Raw genomic sequence first — 19,063 nt, forward strand, 5'->3', positions numbered from 1 at the left:
ATTAAAAACCACGACCTACCCTTGTAGGATTTCAACTTTACTACTGAGCAAACTTTTAGATTACAGCCTATTGTAACCTAGGAATTAACCTCTTAATCCCTCACTAACTTGTAACAACTCTATTACAAGCTACTTTGTAATAACTTTATTACAAAGACTTTACAACTCGACTAACTCTAGCCAAGACACAAACACAAGGGCTTATGATTTACAAAGGGTTTCCTACATAATACTTTTAAGTAAGCTAAGTAGGAATTACAAGTAAGAACGTTTACAAAGGTACAACTAAACTAAGGACATATAATAACTTAATATGAGAAACTAGTCCGTAGCTGTGTTGTTCTTTGTTCTTGATGCACTTGAGAATCATTTTCAGGATGATCAATCACTGTGGGAGTGCTTGAGTGAATTCTCTAAGTGTTCAAGTAATGTTTTATCTTTGGTTTAATGTTAGGGTAACATTGATGACATCACTTGAATGATGTAAGCAACTTGAGTACAAGATCCTTCCCAATGGAGTTGACTGCTGCACTGTACTGTACTGTTGCGCGAGCAGACAGCCACTTTCCAGCCGTTGGAGGGTTGACTGGTACGATCACTAGGGGAATTGATGTCCATCAGTTCCCCTTGTTGATTCTTTAGCTTCTTAAAGACTGACGAACCTCTCAAGCTTAAGTCTGGTTATTTCCACATGCTTGAGAATGTGCATCAGGTTCTTTATCTGGTTCTTGACATTAAGTTTGTTAGATCATCAAAACATAAAATAAGGTGCTTATAACCTATCAGAAAATCACTAAAATTTTAAAAAGAATATAATTTTGAACCTATAATTTTAAAAGTGTAATGGGTTCATTGTAAGATAATATAGTTAAATTCGTCAAACATAAATTCTAGATTCACCTCTTTATCATAGTGCACCCATCCATTTGAAATTCTAGTTCCACTTTTGTTAAGTCAAACTTGTAATATTATTTCGGACGAAAAAGAAGGTCGTGTAAAAGTTATGTTTCGTTCTTGTTTTGATTGTTTTTAAATTATATTAACTATATACACAGTACATGTATAATGCAGCTATTTTGTGTCTGATTATGAAGTTATAAATCTTCTTGTCTAGCATAATACATGGTTATAGTTAATCATGAAGGGGAAAAGAAAAGAACTTACAAGAACAAGAGGACTAGTGCTTTACGTCAAAAATTAGAAGTTGATTGTTACAGTGTTAGCTTTTGCCATGTAGAAGTAACGTGAGTTAAGAACTGTAAGGATGTTGGCTAGTTAATTTGGAATGATATATGTTTATCCGGAAAATGGATAACAATTGAATTTGTGTGTGATTTTAAGGATACATGATATATAACTTGGTATAAATAGAGAAAATATACATATCGGGCATCGAAATTAGCTATAAACGAAATAAATGTAAACCGAATGAATCAATCGGCCTAGACCCTCAAGTCTGATCACCCTCAAACTGAATGAAGGGTAAACTAATACAAGAATAAAATGACTGAATATTGGGAACTAGAAAAAAAGCAGTATCTTGCTTTTTTATTTTATATATCTATCCTTCTAGAAATGATCAGACCCCCTTTATATAGCAGAGAAGTCCTATTCTTAATAGAATTTCTAAATACAACAAGGAATCTTATGATAGATTAATTAATTGGCCTCTCCTTAATATGCGCCGGAATTTCCGCCGAGATTCTCGCCTAATTGCAGATATTTCGGCTTTCTATTTTTTGGCTCGATAAGCTTTCCTCGATCTTGGCCGATCTCGATCTTGATCGGTCTCTATTTTGCTCGTTCTCGACCTTTGATCGGTCTTTGGGTCACGGACTCGACAACCTCACTTCGCAATATGTCTCGATATTCACGAGGTTGAACTTTGCACAGTCATATTCTACTTTCGATAAGTCACGTGAAAGGCAGGCTCGATTTTGACCGTATACAATGTACAAAGATATATTTGGGGCCATGTAAAAGCTTTCAGAACACGATGGAGGAAACTGAAAGCTACAAAACCTTGTGGATGAAAATTGTAAAAATTACTCGTAGAAATGGGATTTATAAGTTACATTCATGTGTATAAGTTGCCTAGGCTATTGCGATTTATGAGTCCTAATGACTAATTGCGATTTATGATTACTCGCATTCTATTCATAATAACTAGCAGTGTATGTTTCGTATAGTTAAATGGGATTTATAAGCGGCATTCGCCAATGCTCCTGTCAACTCTCCCGTCAAAACTCTGTAGTCTGTATTGACTGTACCCCGCTCATTGATAAATCGTCCTTCCATCGCCATTGTTACTTCTTTCATTTCACTGCCTATTCTCTTCACAATATCCCAAGTATAAGTTTCGCTATAAATAGATATGGCACCGAAGAAGAAGAAGCCTCAATCATCCTCATCCAAAGGCAAAGCTTCTTCTTCTTCCACTGGTCCCAAATTGCAAATATCTGCCGAGAACGAGAACCGGCTCCGACGGCTGTTGCTTTATTCCGGCCGATCTACACAATCTCCGGCTCCAACTCCGGCAGAGGATGCTCTCTCTAAAGCACAGAAGGCCAAGAAACTTCGTTCTATTTACGAAAAGCTTTCTTGCGAGGGCTTTTCCGACGATCAAATCGAACGCGCTTTATCCGCTCTCAAGGTACTAATCAAGAAAATGTCTCCACTTACAAAGTTGAGTACTTAAATTCTCCTTTTTAACCGGTCAATTTCATCAAAGAAAAAAAGAATGTAAGTCTATTTGACAAAACATTGATTTCAAGTATTTGAATCAGTAATTTTTTGTATATGATTACGAAGGAGAGAGCTACGTTTGAAGCTGCTTTAGATTGGCTATGCTTGAATTTGCGAGGGAATGAGCTTCCTCTGAAGTTTTCCAGTGGTACTTCTCAATTGAATGAAGGTATTGATGAGAAATTTTTATGTTTAATTTCCAGAATTGGCAAGTGAGGAAAAGTGTTAGGATATAGAAAGTTAAGACACGTTCATACATGCATTTTGGCAGGTTCTGTTGGTATCATATCAACTGCCCGAGAAGATTGGGTTCCTTCAGCAGATTCATCTGTGGCAGAAGTTAAAGATGAGAGAAAACCTGAAGTTTCAGTTGTGCCAAAGGGTCGAAGTGATAGTGAATCTCTACGAACAGTCGAACGTGCACAAGCAGATTGGATCCGTCAGTATATGGAACAACAGGAAGAGGTATTTCTACTTGAAACTTCTAGTTCAACAGAGGGTTATGTAGGTTATGGGGTGAAACTACTGCAGTTTATCTGATTTCAGCTTTTTTGAATTTATCTGATTACAATGAAACTAAAAGGTAAATGAGAAAGGTTCTGCAGGGAAGTGCGTATGCCTAGTTAAACTGCATGCCTTTCTTCTACTTATTGTTTGGTTCCACAGCTAGCTGTTGTCACAGAAAAACTTAACTAAGGTACGCAATGACAGTGAAGGATAATTTTTTCATAAGCACAGTCAAGGATAATTGAAGAATTAGGGCATGAGTCATGACTTGGTTGGCATTTACGAAAACCGAGAATATGGTCTTGGAGAGTGCAATGTTATCAAAAGCAGTACTTGAAGAAAGAATACTACAGTATGTCATTTGAGATTTTTAGAGAAGCGAAATAGAAGGACATTATCTTTTCACAAAAAGACAGACATTTTACAGTTGATACTAGCAATTGTGTCTGGTTTAACGTCACCCCTTTTCCAATCAATGCACCGTGTAGTGTAGGATATGGCTGGATGCTGTACAAATCTCTCTTTAATCCCACTTGGATCAGAAGGAAATTACTCAATTTTTTAATCTTAAATTGCCCAATATCATAAATCTAAAAACCACTGAAATTTGAAGTATTTAACTCTGAGTCCGTACAATCTTCTTTTACTATGAGTTTGCAGGATGAAGCTGAAAGTTGGGAATCTGGTTTGTTTGACGATGGTTCTCTAGAGCAGGTAATCTCATGGCGACTTTTTCCACATTTTAACCCTAATAGAGCATTAGTTCATATGATATGTGTTACAGCCTCTTTAGACATGACTATCTGATGATGTATGTTTTCCTTTCCATTGTCCAGTTCATTGTTATATGTTTAGGCTTTAGATTGGGCTGGTGGGGGGAGTAGATATATGGTCTAAATTCTCCGAAAGCTTGTAATGCTATTTCTCTTGCGAGAATGACCTGTTAATTTTAAAGTTGAATCTTGATATAGTAACAAGTATTACCTTCAAGCATTTATCCTTTTTTCCTTTTGTATCAAACTGAATTTTGTCTATTCTAGTGATGCAGAGTAGATATAAGGTCTAGATCCGTCAAGGACTCTTAATCGAAAAATCTGAAAAGCATGCTATTGTACTTGATTCATGTTTTGTTGGTCAACAGGTCTCGCGAAAAAGGCGTAGTGTTGAGTCTATTGTCCAAGAATTTCATAATGCGAGGCTGGAAGCTATTCATGCAAAAGAGCGTGGTGACAAAAAGAGCCATGAACAAGTTAGCAGAACCATTCGGAGGATCAAGCAGGAGATATCTGCTCTAGGTGGGAAAAATTTCTATATTGGGCTTTCATTCCATTCCATTAGCAAGGTTGACTTATGAAATTTACTATAGGACTACCGGATGATATCCTGGAATCTGCACATGAAAGTGCTTCCGACTATGCAGTGTTGGACACATCTTCAGAGAAGCTTGATGTTGATAATGTTCCTTCACACAATTTCAGAACGTCTCATGAACAGGAGATCGGAATTGATGAAAAGGTGGCTGTCAATAGCAGCTCCAATGAGTTCACTGAAAACAGTCCATCAAGTGGTCCTATAGATGATAAGGTGGCTCCAGGAGGAGAAGCAGAAGACGTAGAGCTTGGTGATTTCTTATTTGAAGAAGTTTCCTCTGCTGATGTGTCATCTACGATACTAGAACTGCAGAAGAAAGAAAAGATGAGAGAATTATGTAGTCAGAAAAACTTAGAGAAGTTAGAAGGTATATGGAAAAAGGTAAAAAATTGGTACCTGATCTGATGAGTTAGTTGTAAACTTTTCACTGTAGACTGTAGTCTAGACCTCTTTAGTAAAACCTAAAGATAAAGAAGATTTAGAGCTCCTCGTTTGATTTAAAGAAGGATACAACAGGATAAAGATGCCTAGTCAATAGTCTAATCTAATAGCTGTATCTAAATTGGGTGACTTCTTCTCGGTGGAAGGAATTATGTTTTCATTGTTTTCCTTTTCTATGTAATTACTTTGGCAGAAGAAGGTGTAATTGCCTCTAAGCTCTTAGCTTTTGAATATTATTGCACCTGAGGGTGTGGCCTGGATGTCAATGAGGTGGATTTTCACCTTGAAGACTAGGGTTCGAATTCTAGCCAAGACAAATAACGCTTGATGATATCTTCCAATTTGCCTACACCTTGGTGGGCTAAGTTACCCGGTATACTGTGTTGGTGGGACATAGGAGGTACATGGTAGAATAGTTGAGGTGCGCCCAAGCTAGTCCGAACACCACCGTTATCCCAGGAAAAAAACAAAACAAAAAAGAAAAAGAAAAATTGGTAGTGTTGTAAAGGTAAACTGATGTTGGTAAGTAGGATTAACCTGTGTGGACCTGGCCTGCAGCCTGAAGTTAAATTCCCCCCTCCACTAGCAAAAATGTGAACTGTGGTAGACTTGTGTCTTCCCTTTTCTTCTTGAGGTCTTCTTGCTATTGTTCTTAAGTTTTTGTTCCTTCCTAGAAAGTTTTATAACTGTTGTCATAATTGCAGGGAGATCCACAAAAGATTCCAAAGGCTTTTCTTCACCAACTTTGTCAAAGATCAGGGTGGGAGGCACCAAAATATGCGAAAATATCTGGAAAAGGAAATAATTCACATTACACTGTTAGTATAATGCGCAAAGCCAGTGGGAGGGGTAAGAGCAGAAAAGCTGGAGGTCTAGTAACAATCGAGCTTCCTAGTCGGGATCATACTTCTTCTACTACTGAGGTAGCTTCTAATGCTTTATTGATACTGTCTATGCAATTATATGCCCATAAAAAAGAATGGAAAGAAAAGTCAATGATTATTGCACTAGTGCTGTTTGGCCGCTATGCACACATTTCAGATTATGGGTGTAAAATATACCATAATGGGTAGAAGTGTTGTAGTCACATGAAAATAGGAGTGTGTTATTTACTTATTTATCCTTTGTTTCTTATGAGATAGCAGGGAATATGTTTAGCTATATCTACATTGTGTTGAAGTGGGTGACCAATCATACTTTTATTATTTAGAGAGAGCATACTTTTATTATTTAATTATGTCTTCAACACGTCCCCTCACGTGCAAGCCTGGTTCTCTTATTTTTCATGGGCAAAGTACGTAGAGATTCTTTTTCTGATAATGGGTGGCGATGAGACTCGAACTTAGGACCTACTCTGCTACCATGTTGAAGTGTGTGACCATCTCATCTAAAGCTATTAGAGAGCATACTTTTATTATTTAATTATGTCTTCGACACATTGTTTGTCCCTCTAGTTTTGCAGACTGAATTCTTGGTCAGGCTGTGATATGTGAGGGCCCCTAGAACTGCACTTCTAAATAATATTGAAAATCTTTGGTGTTCTTATTTTACCCTTTTAACCTTTTTTTTAATTAAGCTCTTGATCAATTTCTCCAGAGTTTTTCCAGTTTGCCGTTTAAGCTTGTCCAGTTTGCACTTTGTCACTGCCCAAAACCACACTTCAATTCTTAACATGGTTGCAAGAAAGAAAAGGAAAATGTGAAATTATTGAAACATGAAGGGTGAAGTGACAAAACCCCACTTATTTTCCGACTAATGATGCTATTGAAGTGCATTATCCTGTTAAAACAAGAAAAGAAATACTGTTATAGGGAGCTTTTGCTTTCTGCGGCATAGGTATGTATTAGACTTCACCATGATGTGTTATGACATCAGGCTTAACCCCTTTACGGATTCTCGGTGCTTCTTAACCCCTCCGAGTGTTTAACCGATAGTTCATACAATGTTGGTAAGAGGCAGTTCATAGAGCTCTTAATTTCTCTTCTCTATTTGCTTTTCCCACGGTTGACAGGACTCTGCCATAATTGTGATGCCATTCTCTTATAGAAAAACATATGATAATTTTTTCCATAGGTCTTACTTAATCTGAAGGAATGACATAATTGGAACTTTGATGAACATACAATCTGATGTTGTAGTTTGGAATGATTAGGCAGGACATGTCGGTGCTTCACCTAACCGAGGACATGACTAGCCATAGGAAGGGGTGGAGGTCGAGGATTAAGGTGGTGGGTTGACAGGTAGTTGTGAGTTTCTCATTGGTTTACTAGTAGTACTAGTAATATTCTTGCAGTGGGTCGAAAGTTACTTCCTTCTTGTTAGTTATTGTATCTGGTACTTAGCAACCACGTCCTTTGTTTTTGAAAATTGCTATTGGGATTGTTGCTCCCTGATTATTACTATTTGATGCTACTTTTTCTCCCCTTACTGGATATTGTTGCTCCCTGATGGTTACTATTTGATGCTACTTTTTCTCCTCTTTGCTTATCGTATTTCTCCCCCCTCTTTCCTCTTCTTCTTCTCCCCTATTTTTCCTTTCCACCTGTTCTTGAGCTGAGGGTCTATCGGAAACAACCTCTCTACCTCTCCAAGTAGGGGTAAGGTCTGCGTACACACTACTCTCCCCAGACCCCACTCGTGGGATTATACTGGGTATGTTGTTGTTGTTGTAGTTTGGAATGATCAGTGGTCAAGTTTTAATCGAGCATAAAGGGAAAAATGGTAACTTCTGGGCTGAAGCTGCACATTTAACCTTTTTTTGGAAAGAAGAGATTGACTGAAAGGGAAACATTCCCTCTACAAGAGCTATATTTCAAAGGAAGCCGACAATGAGGGTGTTTGGATTGGCTTTTAAAAAGTAGCTTATAAGCTAAAAGCCAAAAGCCATAAGTTGGTAATACCCAACTTTTGACTTTTGGCTTATTTTTGTACTTTTATGCCTAAAGGTAAGTGCTTTTAAGCACTTTTTATCATTGCCAAACACCACAAAAACTAGAAAAGTGCTTAAAAGCCAATAAGCACTTAAAATAAGCCAATCCTAACAACCTCTATACCTGTTTGGAGAATCATTTGTGCACCAAAAGTATCTAAAATTAACACTCCGTAATTGAAATAATGGTCTGTTTCATCCCCTCAAAAGCCTTATGATTTCTTCCTTTTGGATAGTCCACATAATTGTTTGAGGGTCACACCCATGCTCTATTTTCTCCATTCTGCTTCTATCACCTCTCTTAAGCCATTTCACCAACCTGATTAAGAAAAGCCCTTATCACAAAATTCATGATGTAGCTTTCTGAAAGCAGAAATCTTGTCAATTAACTAAGCAATTGTCTTGGTTAAGCATATAAAATAAATTGGTATTTGCAGAAATTTGTTGTAAAAGAGTACTTGTTAACTTTTTTGTTAATTTGTTATGATTTTTTTGTTTTGAAATGTGAATCTAAACACGATTCTCTTCTTTTATGAACTCTGTTTTGCTCAGGATGCACAAAACAGAGTTGCAGCCTATGCTCTCCATCGCTTGTTTCCAGATCTCCCAGTTCACATGCCAATTACCGAGCCATATGCATCACTTATTTTGCAGTGGGAGGAAGGTGATTTTCTTACTTCACGTGCAGTCACATGTTTAATAGTGATATTATATTAAGCATTTTGATGCCTCAATTTTATATTTCACCCTGATCAAACTGGTCTCTTGTAGGCATAGAGCCCATAATTGATTATCTTATCTTTTTACTGCAAACCTTGCATGATAAACATTGCTCTTTTTTAATTGGTGAAACTTTCATAGAGGTAAGACACCCAATAAACTGGGTCCAGAGGCAAAACTAATGCTATAACTTCTTTGAAAACAAGAATAAAAATAAAAGGAATTTATTAAAAACAAATCCCACGAAAAAAGAATAATCCCTCCAAAATCTATTTCAACCCTTAAAAATGGTTTTGCTGAGCAATGCTAACTTATCACGATCTCTATCAGCATTTTTCAAACATGTAGTCAGCACTAACGGTGCAGACATCAATGTTCATGTTTTAGCTTGCTGCTCGTCTTCTTTCTCTTTTGTTAGTTTTTCTTTCCGTCGATCTCTTAGTGATTGCACGCTCTCATTCACAACCTGCAGAGCCCGGTTCTGTAACAGTTACATTCACAAGGTCTGATCTAATATTTCCACCTCTTTTATGTGCATGGTGGTCTTTTTGGGACAGGTGATTCCGTGATAGATATAGTGGATGATCAAGTGGAACGAAGGGCCTATTTCGTGGATTCATTACTAGATGCCAGCGGTTCTGGAAACATAACTCATTGTGATGTCTCCAATAATGCTAGCGAAGAAAAGTTTTTAGAGCCTCACGCCACTGAAGATAAAACAGCGATTGCTGATTTTGCAGGTGAAGTATGCTTATGGATTTCTTTTCTGGTTTGCGTCAGGAAAACTTCAATATGTGATATATTTGCTTGAACACTGCAAAACTTTTGGCAACTCTTATGCAGCTAAGGACTGCTAGTTTTTGAAATTCTTTTTTGCTTTAATTTATTGATTTTGTGTCAACCATGGATCTAGATCAAGTAAGGCTGAACATTTTTTCTTTGGCGTTCACTTTGCTGTTCATTAGCTGGCAATAAAAGATTTATTCTGATGTCTATTGCAGTTCAATCTGTGCCCTTTTAAGTAGATTGATTTTCATTATTTCCTTCTTTTGGGGAAGATATAACTCATTGGCAAGAAAAGCAAAATAAGCGAACTACTTGTCTCGTGCTGGGGAAAATGAAAGTACCTCAAATAGATAATGCTTTCTGTTTGGGTATAGGTTCAGCATTGCCCTTAGGGAGGGTAAAGGGTGAGTTTTAGTTATTGACCGTAACATGATCTTGTATACCAGTTAGTTCTTGTTGGTTTGGAGGCATTAGGGAGTTCACTGCTCTTTCAGAATGTAAAAAGTGGTTTTGCTGACTAACCTCTTTGTTTTTCTGCAGACAGTAATCCAAGTAAAGAAGCAGAAAGTTTCTCTCTGAAAAAGGAGCAAGAGGGTAGAAAGAAGTTAAAGAAGTACCAGGTTAGAGTCTTCCTAGGTCCATACTATTAAAATTATGTTGTCGTTCATCTTGGGCTGCTTGTTACACTTTTAAATAGCTATATAGACATCACAGATGAATAACTCAGATTTGAATGATGGAAGAACTTGAAAGATGACAATGAATAAAAGGTAGAAAAAGATTCTGAAGACAGAAGAAAAAGAACCAGAGGGCTCTAGCGGTTGCAGTTGGAGCTCCATTTTACTTATACTGAGGGCTGTGATATATCTAGTCTTCATTTTCTTTTTTTTGGGTTGGGTGGTGGTGGTGGGGGTGGGGGAATTTGGATTTTGTTGCAAGTTAGGGTTTTCGATTAATATATGATTCTTTACAATATTTAGTTTTAACACAATTGATTACAACAACAACAGCAACAGCAACAACCCGGTGTAGTCCCACAAAGTGGGGTCTGGGGAGGGTAGTGTGTACGCAGCCTTACCCCTACCTTTTGAAGGTAGTGAGACTATTTAACACAATTGATTCTTTTTTGCTTTGTTATAGAGCTTGTCTGCAGCTTGCTAAACCTAGGTTGGTTTCTCACTTTTTCATGTTATTTCATTATTTGGGTTGAGCTTTCATGACTAACAATTGACCGGGGGCAGTTGTTCGCTGGGATTCTGAGGTTTCAGGTTATCAGCATTCACTGAAACGGTGGTCAAAGTGTATCCAGCCTTATATCATGCACTTCTGTAGGAGTCATTACATAGTGGCGTTCCTTATTTCCCTCTTTTCTCTTCATAATTTTGATATATTTTACCATTGATGTCATTTACCTCCTTATCTGCTTTAATTTGTGAAGATATTTAATTATGTCTTTCGTGCAGGAAATGTTGAAATCACGGGCTGCCCTTCCTATTGCTGACTTAAAAGGCAAGATTCTGCATTCACTGGAGGAGAATGATGTTTTGGTCATTTGTGGGGAAACAGGTTGTGGGAAAACAACTCAGGTGTTGAATTCATAAATTTTGCCTTTATATTTTCCAAATTACTTCAATGTTGCATCGCGCTGCAGCTTTCACTTACTTGTTTCGGTGCTACTAATTATGTGTTTTGGTCGTGTTTTTCCACTCTTCTGAGAACTTTCTTTCCCTAGTTTTAAGCAATGATCCTAGCTTGACACATTTTGTCAAATAAGGGTAATAGCAAATCAGTGCTTCTAATAGCCTGTTTGGCCAAGCTTTTCCAAAGGCCAAAAGTGCTTTTTTTTTTTCTTTCCCAAAAACACTTTTTTTTCTTAACTTAAGGTGTTTGGCCAAGCTTTTTTGGGGAAAAAAAGTGCTTTTGGGAAGAAGCAGAAGCAGTTTCTGAGAAGCAGAAAAAAGTAGTAGCTTCCCAAAAGTAGAAGCAGAAGCAATTTTGACTTTTCTTCTTACCAAAAATACCCTTAACAAAATATAGTATATACCAAAATAACCGTTAAATGTAATACTTAGGATATTAATGTATAAGCATTTTTTCTTATTTTTAGGATAGTTTTCTAATATATAGGGACTTTAGGGGTGAATGATTTTATATTTGTTGAATGATTTTAATATATTTGAATAATATTAAAAGAATTAAAGTACTTTTTAATTTTATTTTCATATTTAACTTAAATAAAATGAAAAGATTTAATTATGGCCTATAATAACAAATTTTTGAGATTCTTTATTTACTTATAATATTAACTATTAAGTAAATCTATTCATGTCCTTATTCGTAATTTGATACTTAAAAGCACTTTTTGAAAAGCTTGGCCAAACACAAATTATTGCTCAAAAGTGCTTTTCAGAGTGATTAGCCAAGCACAAACTGATTCTCTTCAAAAGTGCTTCTCAAAATAAGCTGATTTTTTCAGCTTGGCCAAACAGGCTATAATTCTCAGATAATGAACTAATAATAAAATAAAATTTAAAAACTCAAACAGTGAGTTGCGGAGAAGACCCTACTTAGCTAAACAGTTGCTAGAGAAATAAGTCGGCAGAAATATTATCCCAAATAAAGCTTATTGACTTAAGAAGTCAACTAAGATGGTTTTTATGTGCAATGGAGGGTATCTTGTAAATTTACATTCGTTTCTGGAAACACTGAAATCTTACATTTTGATTTTTGTAGGTCCCTCAATTTATACTGGATGACATGATTGAATCAGGACGTGGGGGACATTGTAACATTATATGCACACAACCAAGGAGAATCGCGGTCAGTGCTATCCTTCACTAATCATATATGTGCCTGCACTGGCTGAAACAGAGGCTCTGGAATTAACTTTTTTTTAACTTTCTGCTTATTTGATTCAAAATAAAATGTAATTTTCCTACGCACCTGTTCTACTGACATTCTCAACTTCTATGATAACACTTGTTACTTTGTATATCTTTCACGGAGATGCCAGTACTTTTGCATCTTTTAGCTGGTTGTGAGAGTGAAAACTGGACTCATAGGAAGTGACTATTAATGCTTTTGCAGCTTTTCGCTGATTGTGCGAGTGAAAAATGAATTCTAAGTTTTTGTTATGGTGGAACTACAAAAAACGAAAAATAAAGAATTTTTTTATTTGAATTGGTGGACAACATGGCTCCTTATTCTCATAATCAGTGTTTTAAAAGGCGTGGGCGTAAGGCGGGGTGTTTTACATATGCCTCAGCGAGGCGTAAGCCCCGAGACACGGGGCGTAAGCCCCATAGGTATTTAATTTTTAATATTTTATAAAAAAAATATAATTACAGTAAATATTTATAAACAGTTAAAATTGCATAAAAATTGAAGAAAACTATAAATATGTGAAAAATATATATATAGATGTGTTCCATCCCCACAAAAAACTAATCAAAATAATTTATTATACGCTACTTAGAAGCACAACTAACTTGAGTCGAAAAGAATAAAGTTTTCTAGATGGAGGACAAAAAAGATGATTAACCTGTAGTTTGAACTTTGAACTTGCTGCTATGAAAGAGAATGGTGTTCTCTTTGTATTTGTTAAAAAAATTTGAATATTCATTGCTTTTGGGAGATATTAGCAGACTAGCGGACAAGATAAAGAATTGGGAAAGACCATGAATTAGGGCTTCAATCAATAAAAAAAGGTCTTGACTTTTAAATTTAATACATTTCAGTTCCTTTTTAAAACTTTTGAGTAATTACCAAGCTCACTTTTGAGAATTTGGGTATATTATAAAGGACTTATTTAATAAATTTTGTTTTAATTTGAAAAAGTCTCTGGGCTTATGCATCACTAAAAAAAAACGCGCCTCAAACGCCCGGGCGTATGCCCCGAACGCCCGGACGTACGCCCCGAATGCTCGGACGTACGCCCCGAACGCCCGGGCGTACGCCCCGAATTGCTGGGCGTACGCCTCTTGAGACTTTCGCTCCACACATTCGCCTCGGGGCGTTTTTGGTGTGCCTCGCTCCAGGGCTCGCCCCGAAAACGCCTTTTAAAACACTGCTCATAAATAAAAAAACGTGGCCCTTATGTAGAATTCTTGAGCAGCATGAAATAAGGTAACTTTCATAATTATGACATAATCATTATGAATATACGACAAGTCGACAACTATATTCTTAATGATTTTCTGGACTTTTAGCATAATTATTAAGAATATTCCTCATAATAAACTATTCTATGATATTTAACACACTCCCTAAAACTCAAAGTGGTGAAACAACTCGAGTTTGTTTATTTCTAAACAAGTAATACTTAAAAGCCAGCGAGATAATAAGCAGTCACTGGAATAGTGTCCTGATAATTGTGAAGAATCACTAAAGAGAAGAGCTGGATTCTCTTTTTGGAGAATCGCTAACTTGCACATCGAAAGAAATTGCTCTTTGCAACACACAGGAAACAAATTTATTCTCAGTTACTGGAAAGAGATATGGTGATGCAAATCTTCTTGACATCATTAACATAGCTTGAATTTTCGGTCGAAGAGTAAGTGGAAAAGTTGCTGGCACAGTGATCAGAGAATTGTTGAACTCCCAGAGGAGTAATCAGATAGTGGGCAGAATAGGAAAGCTGTCGTCACAACGGCTTTTGGAAAGAGGCATGGTGGCCATCGACAATTGCTAGATGCCAAATTGTGAAGGAAGGTCTTTCTCCCTGCTCAGTCTAGTTCTCTTCAAAAGGCGGAGTTTAGAGCACTATCAGCAATCTTTGGGGTGAATACAGCCAGTTTGTACAGTTGAAACTGGGGAATGGTAATAATACTCAATTGTGGTCTGATGTATGGCTTGGAATGAAAGCTTAAGAGCAAAATTTCTAGTTTTATACAGCTGTTCCACAAATCAAAATGGGAGAGTAGCGAGATTTTTATTCAAGCAATGGTTGGCAGCTGATCTTGGGAGGGGTCTCAATGATGGGGAAGTAGATGAATTTGCTCAGTTGATGCAATAACTGGACACTGTCAGTTTGGAGGATAACAGGAGAGATTCATTGATCTGAGCAGCAAGCAATGATGGAAATTTCACATTCAGCAGATGTTTTAGTCTGTTACAGAAACAACAAGGGTTATATGAATCAGAATGGCCATGAAGAGCAATATGGAAGACAAAAGCACCTGTTAAAGTTGCTTGTTTTGGATTGGTTGCAGCAAAGGAAACTTGCCTAACTCAGGAGTACCTGCAAAAGAGAGGAATACTGTAAGTAATAGATGTTATATGTGTTGGGAGCTCTTCCGAAATATGTCAAGTGGGCAATGCCCCCCAGAGTAAAGAGCTTGTTGGAGACATGGCAACTCCAAAGAACGGCAAATAGTCAACAATCAATACGGAGAACAATCCCTCTATGAGTTTTATGGACAATATGGCTGGAAAGAAACAGGGTCTCTTTTGAAGGGAAAAGGAAACATATATCCAGGATTAAGAATAGATGCTTATTAAATTTGTATCTCTGGTGTAAAAGAAGTACTAGGGAAAATATGGAGCAATACATGGATTTTTTAGAGGAGATAGGAGATATGTAGTTGCCATGTTAACGGTAGATGCTGGTCTTTTGTAACTACTACCATCTTGGTAGTTGGTACCTTTTATTAATAAAATCTTACCTTGTTAGAAAAAAGGATTAATGTTGTAGTTAGTTGAATTGACGGTAAAGAATATTAGTTGGACTTCGTGAAGCACTCCAATTTAGAAGAAGTGTATCACATCAAGGACAAGGCTAATTTGAGCTCTTGTATATTGAATCTCCTACCACATTATACAAGAACCGATCATATTAGAAGCACACATGCATGGAGCTCAGAAATTAGGGTAGATAGTTTTTTCTTCTTTTTATTTTTTTTGGGGTGGGGTGGGTGGTGGGTGGGTGGGGGTAGATACTTGTCAACCACTATTTGAGATTTTCTCTGTTGGTTTAGCTAAGATTGGATTCTCTTCCTCTTCATTTTTGTTTGTCATTAGGCAATGCTTTCATCTTGCTCTTTACACCTGCATATCATGTTTTCTCTCACTTAACAAGATTGCTGATTGTCATTTTCTCTTTGCTAGGCTATTTCAGTGGCTGAAAGAGTTGCTGATGAGCGTTGTGAATCTTCACCAGGTTCGAGTGACTCCTTGGTTGGTTACCAAGTTCGCCTCGATAGTGCAAGGTATTGCTTCCCAAAGTCTTCATTTATAAATGACAAGAACACTTTTCCCAACAAAAAAAGGATACAGAATCATGAAATTGGATGTCATGTTGACTCAAAATTTGCTCATGTTTGGAAATTGATTTATATTACTTTTTTAGCTAGAGGAAGCTACCATTGCTTAATAACATCAGTCATTTATCTCTAGGTGGCTGCATGTATGGATTATGCATTATCATTTCACTTGGTTTGTGCATGATCATCTCAGTTCGATCACATTAAATAAGTTATAATCAGGTCTACCATGCATGGTCATGGGAGGAGTAGGAATACAAATAAGACATTGCTCATTGGATCGAGAAATAGAAGGATTTAGGTCTCGAACTTTAGGACAATCGGGTTCACATGGATAGCCAATTTTGTGCATAAATGCTCTGCTACTTTTCCTGCTGATTCATGTTTCCGTAGATTTCATTAAGCATCCAAACCTGTTTTTGCTTATCTATTTGTGGGTCTGGTTGTCATCATATAAAGACATGGGAATCTCCCATCAGTTGTCTACCCAGAATAAGTATCCTTTGATACTCATGCTTTAAAAACTATAATTATCATTAATACTGAAATATCATAATGATTCTGTTATTCTCTTGTGATTATTATATCAAAATATCATCTATTAATTCTTCATTCTCTTTTAGGAATGAGAGAACAAAGCTCCTCTTTTGTACAACTGGCATTCTTTTGAGAATGTTTTCAGTAAGTCGCCTACTAATTATTGCATGCATACTGACTGCAATATTCTGTGTTTTGAATTTGTTCGTCGTAATAATATACTTTGCCCACTTTGCTTTTTTAAAATAAAAATAAATTAGCAGAATGTCAAAATATTAACCAATAACTTTTGGTGCTTATATTAAATGTATTATTTTACAGGGAAATAAAAACTTGGCTGGTGTTAGTCATATCATTGTTGATGAAGTGCATGAGAGGTCTCTTCTGGTGAGTTTTTTGTGCACTGGATGACATTGTTGATGAATTGTGGCTACCAACTATATTTTATTGTTAGTTAATTGCCACTACTGGCTTATAATATAGATCAGGCTATCAAAAACTTGACCTCATGAATATGAAAGCATGTTGTTTAGATCCTTTCTTATGCTGATTCCCATGACATTAGGTACCTACTAATGGTGGCCGACTAGATATAGACCATTGTTGTCCGGTTGGTTATACATGTTGAAAGTTTGAGGAAAGAGGATAAGATAAACCAGGGAAATGCATGACATAGTCTCTAAACTAGTATCCATTGTGATAATTGGTTACGTCCATACTAAATCATTGTCCTTTTTGTTTTCTGATAAGGTAGATATTTTTATTATGATGGGAAAATATCTCGTATACATATACCAAAAGGTAGAGAACCTACAAAAGAATATGCTCTCCCAAAAGATACCCAATATTTTTAATACAATTATACAAATCAGAACCTCATGGGTGCAGTGAAAGAGATGAAAAATGAGAGGAATAAAAGAGACGAGAAATGAGAGGCTATTCTCTTTGTAGAAGTTCTCGTATTCCTTTCTTTTCGTAAGACCCACATGAGTGCCAGTGGGGCAATATCCCACGTCCCCTTGTCTTCGCTTCTTCTTCTAAAGGTCTATCTGGATGGTGCCTCCTTCACTGGGCTCGATCGTCGTCCATTGTATCTCGAACCATCTCAGGATCTCTCACCAGTCACCACAGGCGAGTTGCATCCTGACAATGCAAGAGGAGATGTTCAAGTCTTTTCTTGTTTTTTCTTTTTTGCATATAAAATGCACGGTGACATGTAAATTTCTTTCTTGCTGCCAACCGGCTAAAAATGCATGCCTTTCTTGGTGCCCCACGAAACCAAATTGACAAGTGCAGGAACCCTGACTCCATGCTGGGTAAGACTTATGGTAATATGATTTTACGAAGAACCATAAAAAATGGTTCTTGTATGTATAGATGAATGGGTGGCTTTTGTAGTGAAACATATTTTGATCTTGGTCTCGCTACTTTTTGGTATACTTCTTGTATATGGGGATTTCCCCAACATTAATAAAAATATTCACTTTGTTAAAAAAGCAACAACAACAACAACAAACCCAACGGAATCCCACAAGTGAGGTCTGGGGAGGGTAATGTGTACGCAGATCTTACCTCTACCTTATGAAGGTGGAGTGGCTGATTCCGATAGACCCTCGGCTCAACAACAGTGAACTACACAAGGGTATGCATACTGTAAAGAAGTAATCAAATGACTTCATCGTGGGGCGTTAGGAGAATTTAGAAGAAAGGACTGTTTGCTCACTGCATATTCACTAGATGACTAGGACCATCAAACTGAAGAGGGAAAGAACACTTTTTGCTGTGGTCTACATTATATACAAGAAATCTCAGATTCATCCTCTTTTTTTGTTGTATATTAATGGATAAATAAATTTGGAAACCAGTTGGAAGAAACACTAACCTCTATGCACAACAGGGTGATTTTCTGCTCATTGTCTTGAAGAGTCTCATCCAGAAGCAATCTGCCCTTTGTACGGCAAAACTGAAAGTTATACTCATGTATGGTTTGGTTTCATTTATAAATATCTAGTAGCCATTCTCTTGTTCTATGTCCTTTTTCATATTTATGACTGTTCATGGTGGAATTTTGTTTATTTTACATTATTTAGGTCTGCAACAGTAGATTCACATTTGTTTTCTCATTACTTCGGTCACTGCCCTGTAATTACTGCTCAAGGACGAACACATCCTGTTTCAACTTATTTTCTCGAGGATATTTATGAGAGTACCAACTACCGCCTTGCATCCGATTCTCCCGCTTCTTTGAGCTATGGGATATCTACTAGGGAAAAGGTATTTTTACCTGCCTTATTGACATTTTAGATGGACTGAAATTTGAAATTGTCTTTCTTTGCCAAATAATGCTCTCGTTGGCAATTTCTGGCTTCTGCTTTGGACCTGTTTTGAAGTCATCTCTTATACCAATCTATACTTTTAGCTTCTAACTAATCTCTGATCAAAATCCATTATTAGTAGCGAATGGATCAAAATAAGTCATCTCTTATACCATCATGAGTGTTGCTCTGGTACTGACTTACAGTTGAAGTAGATCTTCCTGTTATTGACTTGAAGTTCAATGTGTTAGCTTTTTGTTTATGTAGCTCGAGAGCTTCTTATATCTTCTAATGGATGACTGCAGAATGCTCCTATTGGCAATCACAGGGGGAAGAAGAACCTTGTCCTATCTGGATGGGGTGATGAATCGTTGCTCTCTGAAGAATACATAAATCCCTATTATGATCCCAGTAATTATCAAAACTACAGCGAACAAACTCAAAAGAATTTG

At 36.9% G+C, this 19,063-nt stretch overlaps 1 protein-coding gene across 5 annotated transcripts in view; it reads left to right on the forward strand.

The window, feature by feature from the left end:
* Nucleotides 1-2,183: 2,183 nt before the first annotated feature.
* LOC104095447 (DExH-box ATP-dependent RNA helicase DExH7, chloroplastic) overlaps nucleotides 2,184-19,063 on the forward strand; it is a 41,651-nt gene continuing 24,771 nt past the window's right edge. For 2 of the 5 annotated variants that reach the window (XM_033655920.2, XM_009601592.4), the window contains exons 1-18: nucleotides 2,185-2,685; nucleotides 2,787-2,914; nucleotides 3,017-3,210; nucleotides 3,913-3,966; nucleotides 4,394-4,547; nucleotides 4,619-5,004; nucleotides 5,769-5,987; nucleotides 8,546-8,657; nucleotides 9,271-9,453; nucleotides 10,040-10,119; nucleotides 10,963-11,085; nucleotides 12,233-12,319; nucleotides 15,605-15,705; nucleotides 16,383-16,440; nucleotides 16,618-16,683; nucleotides 18,194-18,276; nucleotides 18,387-18,570; nucleotides 18,917-19,063. In XM_033655920.2, coding sequence (XP_033511811.1) covers nucleotides 2,375-2,685; nucleotides 2,787-2,914; nucleotides 3,017-3,210; nucleotides 3,913-3,966; nucleotides 4,394-4,547; nucleotides 4,619-5,004; nucleotides 5,769-5,987; nucleotides 8,546-8,657; nucleotides 9,271-9,453; nucleotides 10,040-10,119; nucleotides 10,963-11,085; nucleotides 12,233-12,319; nucleotides 15,605-15,705; nucleotides 16,383-16,440; nucleotides 16,618-16,683; nucleotides 18,194-18,276; nucleotides 18,387-18,570; nucleotides 18,917-19,063 — 2,670 coding nt within the window. In that variant the 5' untranslated portion in view covers nucleotides 2,185-2,374. Of the gene's footprint in view, nucleotides 2,686-2,786; nucleotides 2,915-3,016; nucleotides 3,211-3,912; nucleotides 3,967-4,393; nucleotides 4,548-4,618; nucleotides 5,005-5,768; nucleotides 5,988-8,545; nucleotides 8,658-9,270; nucleotides 9,454-10,039; nucleotides 10,120-10,962; nucleotides 11,086-12,232; nucleotides 12,320-15,604; nucleotides 15,706-16,382; nucleotides 16,441-16,617; nucleotides 16,684-18,193; nucleotides 18,277-18,386; nucleotides 18,571-18,916 lie in introns of all 5 variants that reach the window. The other 3 variants (XR_011409069.1, XM_009601590.4, XM_009601591.4) reach the window with 3 other exon arrangements.

This window comes from Nicotiana tomentosiformis, chromosome 1, assembly GCF_000390325.3.
Source record: "Nicotiana tomentosiformis chromosome 1, ASM39032v3, whole genome shotgun sequence".
NCBI classification, from domain to species: domain Eukaryota; kingdom Viridiplantae; phylum Streptophyta; class Magnoliopsida; order Solanales; family Solanaceae; genus Nicotiana; species Nicotiana tomentosiformis.